General features: G+C 50.3%; 1 protein-coding gene across 3 annotated transcripts in view; it reads left to right on the top strand.

Moving 5' to 3' along the window:
- The first annotated feature begins 1,847 nt into the window (after positions 1–1,847).
- The window catches only part of CADPS (calcium dependent secretion activator), a 210,575-nt gene continuing 193,945 nt past the window's right edge, over positions 1,848–18,477 (top strand). For 2 of the 3 annotated variants that reach the window (XM_065687841.1, XM_065687840.1), the window contains exon 1: positions 1,848–2,284. In XM_065687841.1, the coding sequence (XP_065543913.1) occupies positions 1,913–2,284 (372 nt within the window). In that variant the 5' untranslated portion in view covers positions 1,848–1,912. Of the gene's footprint in view, positions 2,285–6,915; positions 6,942–18,477 lie in introns of those variants that run through there. The other variant, XM_065687842.1, reaches the window with a different exon arrangement.

Genomic DNA, 18,477 nt, shown 5'->3' with positions numbered 1-18,477 from the left:
CGCTGGTGCTTGTCAGCACATGGCACTTGTAGGAGCCCATTCATACCTGGCCCAGAAGGGTCCAGGGCTCCCCTGCAGCTTGCATCCTTGCAGGGTAAGAGGGCTCAGGGCTGTGCAAAGGACAGTGGTTGTGCCTTGCAGAACTCACCCTGACATTCTGGGCAGGATGGTCCCAAGAAGACCAAGCCATAGATGTCCCCATGCAGTGCCAGGGGTGCGAGGCTCTGAATCCCAGCTTTGGCAAGCAGTATTCCTGATGAGGAGGGAAAACTTTGCCTGCAGGTCTTGACAACACTGCTCTTCCGTGCTGACAGGTCGTCATCCCCAGGACCTCCCGCACCACAGGCAGGACACACACTGCAGCATGCAGAACCACGGGGCCCTGAAGCTTTTCCAGATTCAACTGCTACACCAAGCTTTTAAAGAGAGGTAGGGAAGGAGCTCAGAAAGCCCAGCTGACGGGAAAATCCCGAAGTGCATGGTCTGCAGCAGCAGCACTCAGCTCCCCTCCTGTGAGTTAGTCTCCCAGCCCCATCACCAGCCGTCGATGTTTACCTATTCTCCCCAAAAGTGAAGCGAACATTTATTAACACGAATAACGGGTGGCAGGTATTTAGAAATCTACAAAAGCAGCACTGCTAACCGAGCAGGGACAAACCCACCGCCAACAGGGACAAACCGGGTCCCAACCACGTCTGAAAACCACCGAAAACTGAAATATTGAGCACACATGGTGTGATTCACTTCAGAGCCACTCTGAAGTCCTCAGGTTGCTCCAGGTAATCTTCAAAGCAGAACTCCACGATACCATTACACATGTAATAATTAGTGACTCAGGTGAAATATCCATCAGCAGCACCACTTCTCAGTGAAGACTTTCAGCTGTGTTGAGCTGCAAGAGCTGCTCGGTGGAAAGCAACTTGCGGAGAGCCTCAGGTCTGTAGGGATCCGTGTGGCTCCTGCGGCTGCGAGGGTACGGTGGTGCCTGGTGGGGACACTGAGGACACAGAAATGTGTGTGGGGACACTGAGGACATGGAGGTGATTGTGCGGGGCCGTGGGGACACCAAGGCACAACAGCGTAAGTGGGGACACCAACAGCGAGGCAGTGTCTGCTTGGGGCAGTAGAGACACTGAGGACACAGCGGTGTCTGTGTGGGGGAATGGAGACACTGAGGACACAGCGGTGTCTGTGTGGGGGAATGGAGACACTGAGGACACAGCGGTGTCTGTGTGGGGGAATGGAGACACTGAGGACACAGCGGTGTCTGTGGGGACACCAAGAGCAGCAGTGCCTGTGCTGCGTTGGGGCACACCAGCAGTGCGGCGGTGCCTGTGTGGAGATGTGGGGACACCAAGGACGCAGTGAGGTCTGAAGGGACACCAGGAACCCGGTAATGTCCGCCTGGGGCTGTGGTGACACCGACAGCACCTGCGCGGAGCCTGAGGCCACCGAGGGCGCAGCGGTGCCCGTGCGGAGACGCAGGGGTGCCGGAAGAACAGCGGCGCCCGTGGGGGCACCAAGAACGCGGTGTCGTCTGCGCGGCGCTGGGCGGCCCGGCCGGCACAGCGGGGCCCTGCGCGGCCCGGCCACCCCGAGGGCCCGACGGGGCCCATGGGGCGCGCCCCCGGGGCTCCCTCCTGGCCTCCGCGGCCGCGCCGCCCGTCCCGCAGCGGACATGCGCGGCGGGGCCGCCCTCCCGCGCTCGCTCTGCCTCGGCCCGCGCCGTGCAGCACCGCGGCCAGCGCCCGCGCGCGCGGGGCGGGGCGAGGGCGGGGCGGCGCGGGGGCGCGCTCGGGCGCGGCGGCGAGCGGAGCCGGAGCCGGAGCCGGAGCCGGGCAGAGCCGAGCCGGGCGGAGCGGAGCCAGCGCAGAGCCGAGCCGAGGCGGCCCGGCCGAGCCCCGCCGCCGCGATGCTGGACCCGTCGTCCAGCGAGGAGGAGTCGGAGGAGCTGGTGGAGGAGGAGAGCGGGAAGGAGCCGCTGGCGCCCGCCGCGGCGCGGCTCTCGCCCAGCCGCCCCTGCGAGGGCCCGGGCAGCGGCGGCGGCGCGGGCGGTGGGGGCGGCGGGGGGCTGCAGCCGGTCGGGCGCAGCAGTGGTGCGGCGCGGCCCGCCAGCCCCAGCCCCTCGGTGGCCAGCGAGAAGGAGAAGGACGAGCTGGAGCGGCTGCAGCGGGAGGAGGAGGAGAGGAAGAGGAAGCTGCAGCTCTACGTCTTCGTCATGCGCTGCATCGCCTACCCCTTCAATGCCAAGCAGCCCACCGACATGGCCCGCCGGCAGCAGAAGGTACCGCCGTGCGGGCTGCCCTGCCCTCCTGCGTGCACGGCCGGGCCCGGCCTCCCGTGCCCGTATCCCCATCACTCTGCCTGCCCCTGTCCTCCTACTCCGTCAGAGCAACCTTCCACTGCCCGCTGCCCTACCTACCCTTGTGCCCCCTGCTCCCCTGAATACCCTCCTGCCCCCTATTCCCCCTCCTGCTCCCTGCCTCCATCCTCCTCCCAACCAGCTCCTTGCAGACACTTCCCAGGCCTGCACCAGTCCAGGCATGCCAAGGGCAACCTCAGTGCAGGACACCTTGCCCTGTACCGGTGGGGTTTGCAGGCAGCAGCTCTGCTCTGGGATGCAGGGAGTCCCCGCCGTGTCACCCCTGTATACTGCTCCCCTCCGTGGTCTCCTGCACGGAGCCAGCGCGGTGACATATGGCACTGCTCCTAGTTATGCAACGTCGGGAGTCAGGAAGTTTGGGATGTTGGCCATCTAAAGGTTGTTGAAAGGAGAGAAATGGGCTACATTGCTGGGGAACACCAGGCACATGCGCTTGCAAAGGGACTCTGCAACTCCGTGCTCGCTGCAAAGTTTGCTTAACTGGGAGTGCCAGCACTGGCTTGGGGAGTTACTGAGTCTCATTTCAAGTTCTTGCGAGTGCTTGTGTGCGGGGAGCTCCCTGACGCTGGCTTCCTGGCAAAATGTGGCGGCGGAGCTTTGTGATGAAGTTGCTGCCACAGTCCTGACTCTTCCTTCCCGAGTGCATCAGCGCAGCAGGGCTGTGTGCTGCTCCAGGCAGAGGCTGGGCAGGAGTCTTTCACCGGAGCTCCGAATCCCAAGAAGCTGTCTTGGAGCTTGTCTCTTTGCTGAGGCACAAGCTCATGGGCCAGGGTAGAAATTACGTTTCTCCAAGATGTGGATACAGGCACCTTTGAGGCAAATAACCGTCAACTTCTGCCTGTGGCAGCCAGAGTTAGGTCAGTGGTGGGATGTAGTTGTCTGGAGCGGATAGGTGATTTGTTGCCTCAGTTGGGTTTCTTGGACTGCAATTTTAGCCTTGGTACTGTTCTGTGTTCACAAATGACCTTTGCAAATCAGGCAGACTCCTGGATGTATTGATGCAAACGACATTCAGTTCTGCTACACCACAGGACTATTATTAGTCACTGCAACATACGGAGGTAGGAAAGTGTATCCGTACTGCATATAGTTTAAAGGCAATATAGGACAATCTGGTGTTGCTGGAAGGTGGAATGAGCTGCTTTTGTTTGCTGAGCGAAGTGCATAGCTGAAAATATAGCTAGGTTTGGAGAATATCTATATATATATCCTTTTTTTGTCTACAACCTTTGTCAATAGATTGTGCATTTTCAAAGTCATCTTGGCTTTTGTTTCTTGTCAGTTTCTTTGTGTTAAGATGATAGGTTTAAAGTAATGGTTGGTTTTGCAGAAATTGAAACAAACAAGCTCTGCAACTGTTTCTCACATAGAAGTGAACTGAGATTGAAGAGGACTTTTTCCAGAGGAGCCGGCGGCATGTTAGTGGTCTGCAGAAGAGTGGCTGGGAAGAAGGGTGATTTGTAGTCCATGAAATAAAAATGCTGCCCTGTAAAGGGACAGAAGAGGGGAGGGAAAGAGGAAAAGGGGGGAATAAAGTACAGGTGAAACAAGGAAATGAGGAGTAATGAGAAAAATGATCAAGTGGCAGCAGTACTCAAGGGAGTGGGGAAGTTACACAGGATCTTGGGAGGAAATAATCCATTTGCTGTGAAATTAACAGTGCAGGGAAATGCTTCTGCCTTATTTACGCAAATAACTAACAGGGGTGTGTCTCAGGGGCTGACCGTGTGCCATCAAACTTAACAGTGGGATGGAATTGGGAAAGCTAAATTTAACTTGACAACACAAGTCAAATTGGATTCACCCTTTTAAAGGTGAATTCAGCCTGGGTTTTCATCTTCTGGGTATCCCTATATTCAGTTGTCATGCTGGGAGTAAATCCCAACCCTCTTTCCTTAACCAATACTTCCATTAAAGTCAATTAAAGCACTGCTGGAGCTTGGAGTTTTCATGTGCTCCTCTGCTTTCCTTGTGCATCCCTCTGGCAAAGCCCATCCTTCCTTTTCTGGCTCAAGGGGGACCAGGGAGTGAAAGTGTGGTACTTGTTCCCTCTTCTGTCATGGTTTAGTGTGAGGTGTCCCTGCCCATGGCAGGGGCATTGGAACTGAGTGATCTTAAGGTCCTTTCCAACCCTAACTGTTCTATGATTAGATGGTGGCTCTGCCAGGTTGAGTGGTCTCTGTGGGTGCTTTGTGTATTGGTGGGCCCTTGGTCATGATGGAAATACCAGATGCTTCAAGACTCACCAGGGTGGAGCAAATGCATTTTGCTTCTCAGGGGAGAAATGGGAGAAACGAAGCAGGTTTTGGTCCTGCTCTGATGGGAGTTGTTGCCTCAGTTTCCTCATTAGTAGAGGAGGGATAAACTCCTTCCTTCTCCATGTGCCATTTGCCTCTGCACTCTCACAGCCTGCCACTTGCAAGGGAAAGGTTTAATCTTCTGAGTAAAACAAGCAATTGATTTTTGTTGCAGTCGCAACTTGTCTGGGCTGAAGATCCCTGTGGTGCCTCCCCTTGAGGTGTGTAATCCTCCCTCCTTGATCCTGCAGCACTGCTGTATGAGAGCTGGCTGGTACCCTGAGCCCCGGGGGGTTACAGTGGTGTAATGCACAGGCACCGCAGGTACCGGTTGTGTAGCAGCGTGCCTGTGTGTAGTGCTGGGGAGCTGGAAAGTGCAGTCTGGTCTTTTACAGCGCTTGCAAACCACCTTGGAATAAAGGGAAGGGTGTACTTAAGGTACCGTTGCAACAGAAAGATAATTACGTGTGGTTTGATAAATTATAATGTATACAAGAGAGAAGAGAGCAGTGGAAATGTGTGAATGGATGGGTATGCACTGTTCATGGCATGACAACATTGCATGGTTACTCTAGTAACAAACTGTTTCAGAACTCAAGCTAAATTCAAGCAAATGACACTCAGAGCTAATGTTTTTCTGATCCTGACACCCCAGAAGTTTCAGCAACAGAGTAAAAAATGGTTCTTAGATCAGTGTGTTCAAGCCTACGCTTCTGCTTCAGGTTTATCTTGATGTTTATGTAGTAGGGCTTCACTTGGGTAACTACACAACTGTGGTGTCTAGCTCTAAGTTTTTATTTACAACTTACTAGTATTGTTTCCTAAGGGGAAAAAAAGGTGGGCTTATTACATACCTGCCTGTGGTGTCTTACTTCCCACTTAGGTTTCTTTTTTAAGCCGCCACTGAATTCCAGGCACAATTGACAGGCAGATGACTGTCTGCAAGATAGTCGTCCCTTAAAAGCTTGGTGAAAATAGGGACATCCGTATTTATCTCCTACTCCAGGTGGGAGGAAGGAGGCTTTGTGCAGACAGCCCTTACTAGACACTGGGGAATCTGAGCAAGAGACCTACTGTGTGAGTGGCCCCAGAGGAACAGCTCCTGTCAGAGCTTGTACCTTGCTGGACACTGAGGGCTCCAGCCTTGAGATGCAGCTCAGGAGGAAAGCAGCTTTGCCAGCTCTGTTGCCTCTCAGAACAATGTGTTTTAATACCGCAGATGGCACTTAGCTTGGTAATTGCTTGCCCAGGATGTATTTAGTCTTTTCCCTTGCTCATGCTGACTTGTTGGAAGTAGGGTTGAGACAGCCCTGTACCTCTCCCTGCTTGATCCCAAGTGTCTGAAGCCTTTTGGAGGAGAGCTCACCTGACAGCCTGGGGGAGTCAGGCGATGTGTATGTCTCTGTAGTGATGCAGGACAAGCACCCTTGGATGTGGATTATACACCCGGCTAAATACCCCCAAAGCCCAGCAGCCAAAAGGCACAGTGAACCCAGGAATCCGTGTTTGCTCACTCAGTATACCACGAACTTAGAGATCTTCTCCATGTTATCACCAGCTGCTTGAAAACACTTGTTGGGAAAGGGGCAGCTGGAAGAACTCGCTTCTCAGGTCAGGCATCACTGCAGTTGTGCATCACCTGCTTTCATCCCTGCAGAATGAGGGAGCAGGCAGGCAGCATGTAGGAGAGTATATCAGTTCCAAGCAGGATAAATGTGGGATGAAGTAAAGTTCCAGCTTAGTTGCAGATTATTGGAGCTACTCCTGGGACAAGTGGCTTGTGATTTGGGTGCTTGTGTAAGCCTGTGGAATGACGTCAGGTGCATTAGCCAAATTCTCAGGCAAATTCAGCGAAGAGCTTAAGCCTGTGCTTTGCTGAATGGTGATTGATTTAAGCACGGTGCTTAATGCAGAACAAGTGTGAGGGATCAGAAACTCAGTTAAATTGGTTACGAGGCATCTTAAAGTACCACATTTCTGCCGGTTTGGCATGCATGCAGGTGCCATGAGTTAGGTAATTAGTAAAGTGCAGACTTGCAAACAGTCACTTCTTCCCTATCATGGGCTTGGTTGTTACTCTCCTTATTTACACAACTTCTCTCTTAAAACCACCAAAACCTTGTTCTGGGGCAGACCAGGACTCAGGTGGTGTTGGGGCTTGCTGTAGCAGCTTTCTGCTGATGATGTTATGGTCAGATTCTGCTCTGCTGGCCCCAAGAAGCTATCCAGAGTATGTTTTTTCTCGGTGCTGCAGGTGACAGGTAAAGATGATATTCTGCTTGTTTTCTCAGTGTTCCTCGGTTGCTCTCTAATGCAGGGAGATGCAAGGTCCGGGTAGGTCTCAAGTGTGAGCTGGATGCCATGCAGAGCTCTGTAGTTAGAGCAAAGCTTGCAAGGTAATTATTAGCACTATACCCATAAAAACCTGGCAGATTAATTAGGGGCTGCTCAGCTTGGACATAGGCCACTGCCACCACCAAATGAATGTGGTGTGTGTGGCCGGGCTCTTGGCCAGAGCTGTCCCTGGGTCAGCTCTGTGCTAACCCTTAGGTGAAGATGAGCTTGCCTGTGTTTCACTGCTGCATGGAGAGCACTGCTGTGGGGAAGGAGGTCTTGTAGATCTGAGATGCGGTGTTCCTTAGTACTGTGGAGTGCAGAATGTGGTCATTGTGCTCTAATTGTCTGAAATCTGCAGAAATTGGTTATTTTCAGTTAAAAAACATATATATTTTGCCAGTGCCTTATCTTAATTTAATTCTGGGAGATACTAAATACCTGTCATACTTTGGCTATTTATATGCTTGCAGTTTATTGCATTGGCATGCAGGTAATTAAACAGGCTGTGAGCTTGGTCTGTGGCCATTGTAAAACTTTGCAGTTCCTGATCCATAGCCTGACAATTCAGTTACTGTGTCACCTCTCGGGCTCCTGTGAACTAAGAGCGGAGAGGACTTATCAGATTGTGCAGTTCCAAGCCCTGTCCTTTCCAAAAAGTATTATTTATGGCCTGGCTTTGCATAGTCTAGACGCTTTCCCCGAAGCACTTTGCCTTTTGCACAACTTGTAATTCCTTCTGCTGAGTGATGAGTCACTTGTTCTCCGTTCACTTAAGCGGGAAGGGGCCAGCGAGTCATTTCCCTATGTAATTTTTTGTTAGCTGGAGAAGCAGTAATTTGTTTTTAGTGTGGTTTAGCAGTAGGAACTCAGCAACCACAACACTGCAACTAGCAGTGGATGTGTACAAACCCCTTACAGCTACTGCCAATGCTGTAGTCCAGGGGGGTGTACAAGGTAAGCATCCTGTTTCTATTTAATGATGTAAACCTGATTAATATGTTAAGGCTAATCAATATAGTATCATCAATAAAGCTGTTGGCTGGTGTTGGTGTGAATGCAGCTATAGTGGCTTCAGCAGTGCCAGGGGTTCACCCACAAAGTGATCTCTACGAACCACATATATTTTAGTGTGTCTTGAAAAACTAAGACTAACTAAAACACTGAAGTCCCCTTGAACAGCAAAGACCTTTCCTGATGGGGAGCAGGTCCTCTCTGTCACCCAGGAGGATGGATGGCTTCTCAGGGATGGGGTTTGATGGGTGGCCCCTCAAAGGTCTTCTCTTCCTGGAAATAGAGCAGGGTGAGGTGCAGGGGAAGGTGACGCTTTGGTCACTAGCTCTTGGTAAGCATGGTGCAGGCATGGAGAGGACAAGCAGAGTTCATCTCCTCGCCTTGGTCGTTCCCCAGCACAGGTGGTAGCACTGGGTTCCAGCAGGTCAGAATTGGGCCACCCTTCCTGTAGGGCATGCTTTGAGCTCCAGCAGCAGGGTCTTCATGAGGGTGGGAGACGGGAGATGCAAAAGATGGAAGGTTCTTGGATAGTTTCCCTGTGTTGTGACCTTGTGGGTGCTGCAGAAAATTACATGGAGCATCCTAACCTGGCGATTGCTTTGGAAGAAGTTATTTGAGTGGGTTTTCTTCTGGATTGGGCATAATTCTTAGAATTGGACATAAGCGCAGACACTGACTGTTAGACCTGAATGTGTGAAATCGTTGTTTGAAAAGGTACTTTTAGTGATAATATTTGATCTTGTTTGTCTGTGATTCAGGTGATAAAGTCAGGCATTTTCTAGAATTTAAACACCCAACTCAAAATGTCATGCAAATGTGTATTCAGCTTGGGGTAAGCGATGCTGTGTCTGTAGTTGTCATAGTTCAAACCTGTCTGTAAGGTTGGGAGCTTGGACTTTTATTAGCATGGGTTATATAATGATGCTGTGAGGGGGACATTAGTACAGGCCACCTCCAGTATGGAGGGGTTGGAAAACTGCCCCAGCATACAGCTTGACCCATACAGCTTGGTGACTTGGACCATACAGCTTGGTGACTTGACCCATACAGCTTGGTGACTTGACCCATGTGCTTCAGGGCAGTTGTATGGTCACAGCCACTGAAGAGCTGAGCATCTGCCCATACCCAAATGTTAGTGTTTGATGAAGAAACTTAATGAAATCTAGATTATCACGTTTTTTTTCTAGCCCACAGGGTGGGGAGTTTCTGGTGATGGTGCTGTGGTGTTTGTCTTAGGGGACTGGAGATGCTGTGTGCAGATCTTGAAGGAACCCCACTGACTGGTAGGACTTTGGGCTGATGCCCCAATGCATTTGTACAAATACCCTGGCAAACAGGCTACACACTAATGATCTAGCAGTGGCCTTATGCAGAAGAAAAAAGCCCTTCACCCAGCATAGCTGCAGCACTCTGGCCTGCTCAGGCTCATCTCGCTTCCTTGGATTGGGGCTCAAAGCAGGTGTTTTGGCTCCCAATTGTTTGTCTGATTCAGGGGAGGAAAGTAATAGGGAGGAAAGGCTGTTTTCCATGCTCAAACCGTGAGGAACTATTGATAAAAGTTATTTGTTAATAAATGTCTTATTGAAACAGTCTTACACATTGTCTTGTGAAGAGCATCAGCAGAGTCTGCTTTAGCATCTGAATTTGATCCCAAGCACCTGCTGAGCTGGAAAGGATGGCATTGGTAGTAACCATTGATGTCTATTAGTTGCAATGCGTGTTTGCAATCAGTGAGGTGTGTGGGGCACGCCAACTCCTGCAAGAAGCGATTCTCCCTTTCCTAGGGAATTTATCATGTTATCAGTCTAGATGATGCTCAGTTGGCATTGCCCTGAGATGCAGAAGGCTGTGTGTTGGTCGAAGCCACGTATTGGGATGCCCAAGATGGTAAAATCCTGCACCCCTCCTTCCCTTCTGTATCACAGGGAGCAGCCCCTTGCTTTCCTTGGAGCTACTCAGAGAAGGGAATCAATTTGCATCCTTCAGGAGGGATGCAGGTGGGTGTGCATGAGGGTTGTTTTGGTGCCTGGGGAGCCACAGCTGAAGTGCACGCTCTGTCTAGGAACAAGCTCCCTGCTGGTGGCACCCTGGTGAGATAAAGGGACTCGGGTTGATATTTGGCTGTAAGAGAGAACATGAAGCGGTGCTCCTAAATACAGCACTGTGCTCACTGGAGTAAGATACGATGTTAATTCAACAAGGAGGCAAATTTGGGGTAAAAAAACTTATTTTTTCTGTTCTGCTGGCACCCCTGTTGATGCTGACAGGGCCTAGCTTTTGCAAGAAGGGGGTTTTACTTTGCCTGGCGTACTGTGGGGAGGGTCAGCCTCTCTTGCACCTCAACAGCGGAGGGTTTAGGCAGCTGGATGTTGATGTGGGCATCACACAAGCAGAACATGAAGCAAAAGACACATTTTCCCTAAGATGCCAAATCCTCTTTCCTGATTCATCAAGAGGGCACAAACGCTTTGCATATCGCACATGCCAAGTTTGTTTTCATTCCCTACGCCCCTAGATTTCCCCTCCCTCCCAACAGACTGCTGCTACCCTTCTCGCAACCAGAGATGACAGACTCATTGCTGCCTCAGAAGGAAGGTAATGGGGTGACGCAGCAGGAGCCAGCTGCTCCGCTACCTGCATGGTGACAATGCAAGGATGAAGGAAGGACAAAGCCAGCACTTCCTCAGCCATAGGCAAGGCTGTGTGACCCGCTAGCCGTGCATGCTGCAGTAAACCAGTGCTGTACCTCCCATTGCCGGCACCACAGACCACCCTCTGCCAGCGAGACCTCTAGGCAGGAGCCATCTGCTGCTGTTATCTGAGGATGCGCAGCTGCCCGAGCTGCGCGGGGCTGTGTTTTGGTGCATAGCCAAGAGCTCGCTGGAGTTAGGACTGCAGAGACTTTGTGTGTGCGCAGTCATTCGCGAGGGCAGAGCGGCTCCCAGGCGTGAGTCGATGCCGATGCTCTGCTGTGAGAAGGAACGGGGAGCTGGGAAGGGCATCAGGCCTGGATGAAGGAATTTGGAACTGGGAAATGAAACCTTACTTCCTCTCTTTCCTTGGGCCTTTAGTGCTTCCGTCTACAAATTACCCTCCTCCAGAAGGGTATATGTGAAGGAGCCGGGGCAAGGAGGAAGGATTGCTTACAGCTCCCAGGTGCAGCTGCATTTCCCCACCATCTCTGCAAACACAGCCATGCAGGGATGATGAGGAGTAGTACTTTTCTAGCCTATAGCTGTCTCAAGAAAGAACTGATGTCATCAGTAAACTCGAGTTGATTGTGCAGTGGTGATTTATGTTGGCCAGAGATCTGCCTGGTACGGTTTCTGCTCGTTGGTGGGTTGGGGTGAGATAGATGCTTCTTTCTAAGGCTATTTTGCATCCCTGCTGCTGAACTTCTATATGGAGTTCCTCAAGCTCAGACCTCTGAAGCCTCTATTGCAAAGCTCCTTCTTGGTACATATTTCATGCAGAAAGATGTGTGTGATAGAAAATCTCCTTGTCAACTCTCTTCTCTCAGCTTCTGTCTTGCACCAGAATATTCCTGCTTGTGCAGAAGTCACCCCAAAAGTGAATCAGATCCTGCTGAGCAGGACAGTCTTCCCACCACCTATTTATAGTGTGTGCAATTACCCTCCATGCATCTCGGAACTCTAATTGCCTTTTTATTGCTGTTTAGCAGTGTGTTAAAGGTTTTTGAATGCTCGTGCCTTGTTTTCTCATTAGCTCTATTTATTCCTCCTTTGGCTCCCTTCCTCAACCTCATCAAATTTAGCATCGTCTTGCCTTCGGGGGCTTGGGCAGCTCTGCTGCTTCTTACTCCTTTTCGCAAGTCCTTTCTCATGTTGCTGCTGCAGATGCTTTGTGTTCCCCAGTCTTGTTGAGACGTGCTCTTGGGGCCCGTCTCCTGGGAGGGGGTCTCTCCCTGCAGTGATGCCCTGCCACTGATCCCTTTGCTGGGCAGGGTGGCTCAGACAAGGCACTTTGCATCAGGTTAGTGTGGCAAGGCTGCCCATGCAATTAGGGGGAGGTACATGATCTGGGAATGGGGAGTAATGGTCAAGAGCCTGGAGAGGGGCTGGTGATAGCGACTGGGAGCTGATAAGCAAGGTGGGAGGCAGGGGCTGTAGCTTAAGGTTCCCTGCATGGGTTTGTTTTGCCAGGGTGGCCCAGGAGCTGCTGTGTCACCAGTGGTCCCCACATAGAATGACAGACTGGTTTGGGTTGGAAGTGATGTTAAAGACCATCCAGTCCCAACCCCCTGCCATGGGCAGGGACCCCTTCCACTGGAGCAGCTTGCTCCAAGCCCCTGTGTCCAACCTGGCCTTGAGCACTGCCAGGGATGGGGCAGCCACAGCTTCTCTGGGCACCCTGTGCCAGCGCCTCAGCACCCTCACAGGGAAGGGTTTTTTCCTAATGTCTATTGTAAATCTTCCTCCAGGTCAGGTTAAAGCTCTTCCCCCTTGTCCTGTCCCTACATGCCTTTGTAAAAATCCCTCTTCAGATTTCTTGTAGGCCGCTCGTGGCACAGCCCCTCTCTAAAGCCACCGTGTTGGGCTGGGAGCACGTACAGCTGGTATCACTGGGACTACCTTTTTAATGCTCTGTGTGTATCCTGTACCTGTTTTGACCAGATGGCCGTTGTCTTTGAGAGCTACGACAACATGGGCTTTGTGCTTGTGCAGTGCCTGGCACCCTGGCTGGGTAACTGGGAGCCAACAGATGCCTGGCTTTGTCTCATAGTCTTTGAGTGCAAAGTCCTCTTTGATGTTATTTGCTTTATGTTTTAGCCTTGTTGTGTGGCATTTCCATAGCTCAAATTAATTCATTTATCCCCTGAGGTGCTTGCTTGCTCACAGTTGTCCAGAACTTTATTGCCCTCCTCTTGTGTACTGAGGAGCCCACACAACTCTGAATCATCAGTAAATGTAATCACAGTGCTTGATGTTTGTTCTTCCAAGTCCGTGATATATACAATAAATGAAACTAGTCTTAATACTGATCTGTGCCTCCCCTTTCCAGCACTTGTTATGTTCCAAAATACTTCCTCGCTGCGTACAGCCCCACCACTCGATCCTAACAGCATTCCTATTGAGTGGAGAGATTAATATTTCATGTAAAATCCTATCTAAAGCTTTCTCGTCCTATGGGTAATTTATGGCCAGAGCTTGCTCCCAGCAACCTTAGCACATCTGCTAAGCGTGGTGTCAGCTCAGTGAGGATTTGGTGACCAGGCTGAGTTAAATAACCTATGGCACTCTGCAGGCTGAGGGCTCAGCATCCTCACCCACGGGCTCCAGCCAAGTGCGGGGGTTCATTAGTCAAAGAGATAATTACTGAGCTGAAACAGGGACTGGAGCATCCTGGTCTCAGAGGGTTTGCTGCTTCAGTTCTGTGTGCTCCTGGGTGAAAGCAGAGGCAGAGCGTAGCGGTCGGGCACTGGCTGTGGGCTCAGCTCCCTGCTTGCTCCTTCACAAGCTCGCACAGTTCTCCAGACCTTTCTTAAGCTGCTATCGATAAAAAGGTGATGAAAATATTTCTCCTTGCTCTGTAGAGCACTGGAGGTCAATGGGAGTTATGAGATGCTGAGTTAATTGCTCAGAGCAGGATTCTCGGGTGCCTGGGAGCACTAGGATGGGACCTGGTGAGAATGGATCTGCTGTAGCTCAGACACACACAGACGCCGAGTGTCCACGAGCCACCCCTTCAGCTTCCTATGTGTCCTCCGAACAGCTTCTACAGCTGCCTTCTCTTACAGTAAGACAGTTAATAGTTTTGCATAATTCATGCTTGCAAGTTGTATGCGCTTGATGACAGGAGATGATGTTTAATTTACACACGTGGGGCTTCATACAGATTTTAACAGCTTTATGCACAATAGCCTGACACCCTTTCCTCCTCTCTGTGTTTGGAAGGTGTGTAGCAAGCTGCCTGGTGTTCCATGCACAATGCCTGCAGCTCACTGCTCTGTCATCTCCTAAGCTTGTCACAGGTGCTGCTGTCCTTCAGCAGGGTACAGCAGGGAGAACTGCACTGTAATGCAGAAGCAGGATGGGAAAATCTTCACCCTTACTGCTCCGCTTTTCTCTTTCCTTTCAATGCTCTCAAAACCCAACTGCTCTATGAAAGGAAGGCAGCCTGGAGCGCTGAGCCTGGTTTTGCATTGCTGGGAGTCTGCAAAGCGAGGCTCAGCTCCAGACGGGTGCTCTCTGGATGCATGTGCATGTACTCTGATTGCCCTTGCTTAGGGTGCTCTTGGTGCAAACCACGGCCTCCAGATGTTGGTCCTGTGCTGATGGCTATGGCTTGCAGGGACAGCCAAAATGGGCCTAACGAGACTGGTTTTTAAAGTAATGTAATAGCTCAGCTGCCCCCTGTTTAAGCCCATAGGAGCAGGAGAAGAATAAAACCTCCGATTCTTTCCTATCGGCCGAATGCGTAAGATTCAGTGGCCACTGAGAAGCAGATGGGTTGCTATTTCTGTGCCCTTTTGTTTGATTGCTGCAGGTAGGGGGGGAGTTACAGCTGCTCCAGTAGTGTGGCAAATTGTCTCCATTTATCTTGTGCTGTTCTGCCTCGATGATGTCAGATGGTCTCTTTACATTGCGTATATATTCAGACTAAGCAAATCACAGTGTTTTTTCCATTAAAATTTAACGATGAAAGATGATGCTGTAAGTGATTTATTTTCTTCTTTAATCAATTGTTTCATTTGCTGTATAACCCTCATGTTAATGATAATAATCTTTCCTCGCTGGGGCTCAGGAGAACAGATGTGCCTTTTGAATTTAGGTTTTTTTTACCTAGGCAGAATCTTTTTCCCAGCTCTGATTACTTGCTTTGCAATGCTGTGACCTATATTCAAGGTGAAACTTGTGATAAATATTTGCTTTGGGGAGGGAGGCACAACCATGGGTTTTGAGCAGATTAGGGCCTGTCAGGCAGCAGCCCTCATTTCAATTAGACATCAAAATGCAAATCATCCATTTAGAGTAGGTCAAGGTGAGAGTAGAAAGGACTTTAATCCGTTCTGAGATCGAGTTGAAATCCTACTGTGCTTTCATTGTTCTTGGTCAGTTATGTTAGCTAGGAATCATAGACTCGTGGAGTGGTTTGGGTTGGAAGGGACCTTAAAGCTCATTCAGTTCCAACCCTCTACCAATCGGCAGGGACACCTTCAGTAGACCAGGTTGCTCCAAGCCCCATCCAACCTGGCCTTGAAATGGTGTGGGGATAGCTCAAAAAAGCAGTAAAAGCAAGTAAATGCTTGGTGTATGGAGCAGGTAGGTGCTTGGGAGGCTTTGCGATAGTGAACAAGAGAGCTTGAATGGTAGAGGCCTATGAAATTATTTTCCCACCCTCTGCTTGAAGAGACAAATTAGCTTTACAAAATGTAAATGGAAGATGATGTTTCTACTCTTTATTCTCCATTTTTCTGTTTCTCCTTCTGGCTTCTCAGCAAAACATTAATGAAAACATTGGGGGTGAGAACCAGTAAAAAAACAACTTGACCCTGTTGAAACCATGTGTACAAGGTCCTAGCTGTTTATGTAGCAAATCTCACAGGACTTGAGAAATGTCCTTGCTGTCGTCTTGTGCAATTTATCAAGGGTGTTTAAGGAGTCACAGCACTACTTTGCACCAGAGATGGCAACCATACACTGCAGTTGAACATCATGCATCTTTTTGTAGGCAGCTTGGAAGTCTAAGATTTGTAGATACGAGGCTCAGAAGCTCAATGTAAATAACAGAAATGTGAATTATGCAGCTATTTTCATAGCAAAACACTCAATTATGGTTGTGTGTAATCTTTGCACTAAAAAACCTGCTGTAGGCAGAGAAGCTCTATAAATGTCTGTGTTCTTTCTTGGGATCTGGACCTTGCCTAAAGGATGCCCCACATCACCCCCTTCCTGAGGGAGCTGAGCGCCAGTGAGTCCTCCATGTTGGCAGGTTCCCCCTGACCCTATGGGTTTGGGGCGTTTTTGCAGGGCAGACCTTGGCGTCGCTCTCGAGAGCTTCTTGGAGTCAGGGCCCAAACTGAGGTGGGAAGGGCTGCAAGCAGGGAGGCAGAGGCAAAGGAACAACCTTCTGCATCATGCGGGCTGCTGCTGAATCACCGTTTATGCTGTTTCTGTACCTGCTGACTCGAAGAGTGGAAATAGGGTGTCTCTATTTTTAGTTCTTACCTTGTGCATTCATGCACACGCACGCTGAAATTAGACTTCTAGTGATGGGAGCAGTTTCTTGCCTACATGGGGAAGGTATTTCAGAGTTGTGGCACAGTGAGGATTCCTGATTTCTGCTCTTCCTAATACTATCTGCATGAGGAGAGAGTGGGGAGAGCTGCTTGCTCTGTGTGGTAGTAGAGTGGGATGGACCTGAGTGCTGCAGAGCTGCCTCTCCCAACTGTGGTCCTGCCCCACTGCCTTTCTGGCATCAGAATTAGAGCTGCCAAATTCAATTCTATATCTTGCTGGCTTCCATGACCCTCTCCTTTAGAGCTGTTTTGGTACCTAAATATGATCTGTCAACTGCTGCAGCAGGACCAGGGTGTTTTGGTTCGCTGCTGTGAGTTTTCACTTGTCTGTGATTTCTTTTGCCCATCGCGTTGCACGTGGATGCTAGTGGAGCGGTATCAAGCTCTGTCCACAGAGGAGTAAGTCTGAAGATGAAATCAGCCCATTTGTTTTGACTGTTACCTGCTGCTACGGTTAATCGTGAAAACAGGGTCTGCTTTTGCGTACGAGCTGAGACATTGAGGTGAGGTGAAGTGGTGACTTGTCAGTGGGGAAAAAAAATCACATTGTTTTCATTAGGGCCGTAATCTCATTTACTCTGTTAACGCTGCATGGAGCAGGAGTGCACAGGTGATTGGTGGAACATTCCAGTGAAAACAAGGCTTTCCCATCCTAGTGTATTTGGCTTGACCATGGCATTTTGGGAAGAGAAGGAGTGAACAGTAAGTGCTTTGCTTTCAAATGGCTCCATCATTCGTGTGGCAGCAGCTCTGGGTCTGTCTATCCTCAGCTGCTGCAGCTTCAAAACCCCGACAGGATTCCCCAGAGCTGATGAGATTATTTGACTAACTGATATTATTTAGAAGCTAGATTATTCCTCCCTGGTGTCCTACTGGTGTGCAGGCTGATGGTCCCTGCCACCAGAAGGCCTGGGAGTGGGTGCTGCTGCTCCAAATGCAGCGTATGGCTGTAGCAAACTGGTGTGAGTATTGTGTCCTGTGTGTACAGGTAGCATGGTGAGATGCTCGTCAGAATTCCTGCCTTAAAACCCCTCTGTCCAAAACCTTAATACCGTATTGTATTTGTATCTCTGATGTTCTTCCAGCTGCCCTCTAGGGTTTGCTGATGGGAGAAGGTGGCAGGGGGAGACCCTGCTGCTCCTGGATGCTGCGCAGGGTTTGGCATCAGCTGGTGGGAATTGTGGCTTTGACTCCAAGATCTCTGTAGCTTTGGTTCCTGGAAAGCCTGGTTGCTAAACTGCCATCTCCCAGCAGGTCTCATGTCCTAAACCGCTTGCAGCATGCACTGCCTCAGTCTTGTTTTCCTCACCCAGCTTGTTCAGAGTCAATATCCAGAAACTGGCATTGCCTCCAAATTCAGATCCGTTTCTCAAGAACCATTAACCATGCTGTAAGAGTTTGGGCTGTCCAGAGAGAATGACTTAGTCATTCTGGTACTCACTCTAGCCCAGTGATCCTTGTTGTCTTTTGGGTCCTTTGCTGCCCTATGTCATTGCAATGCCTGGATACCTGCACCTGGGAGAGCATGGTGTCCTGTGAAACCCTCGCTGGGTGAGTTCCTCAGCTCGTTTCAGGGATGAAGTAGTCACTTTCATTGCTGCAGTGTCGTTTTCTGCCTCTGGAGTTGCCCAGGGAGCTGTTGTACATTTGTTCCTCGCTGTACACATAACCCTGGCTTTATCCTGGTATGAAAAAGCCTGCTGCATTGTTCTGAAACTTCACAGCAGGAAGGAGTTTTGCAGTGACAGGACAAGGGGTAACGGGTTAAAACTTAAACAGGGGAAGTTTAGATTGGATATAAGGAGGAAGTTCTTTCCTGTTAGGGTGGTGAGGCACTGGAATGGGTTGCCCAGGGAGGCTGTGAGTGCTCCATCCCTGGCAGTGTTCAAGGCCAGGTTGGATGAAGCCTTGTGTGCGATGGTTTAGTGTGAGGTGTCCCTGCCCATGGCAGGGGGGTTGGAACTGGATGATCTTGAGGTCCTTTCCAGCCCTAACTGTTCTATGATCCTATGATTCTCATACTTCAGTGTGTTTTCCAGCCCAAATCATGAGCTGTTTGCCAGAAGTACACACGTGGGTATAAACACATTGGCTTCATCTGGACTGGTTTTCCATGTGTTTGCAGCTGCCCTCCAGTTAGTTCTGGAAACTTCCCATGGCAAAAGTGGGAAGAAAGGGAAGAGGGGAGC

The sequence above is a fragment of the Lathamus discolor genome, chromosome 7 (assembly GCF_037157495.1).
Source record: "Lathamus discolor isolate bLatDis1 chromosome 7, bLatDis1.hap1, whole genome shotgun sequence".
NCBI classification, from domain to species: Eukaryota; Metazoa; Chordata; class Aves; order Psittaciformes; family Psittacidae; genus Lathamus; species Lathamus discolor.
Note: the sequence above shows the minus strand (reverse complement) of the source record. Positions and strands in the feature narration are given on the sequence as shown.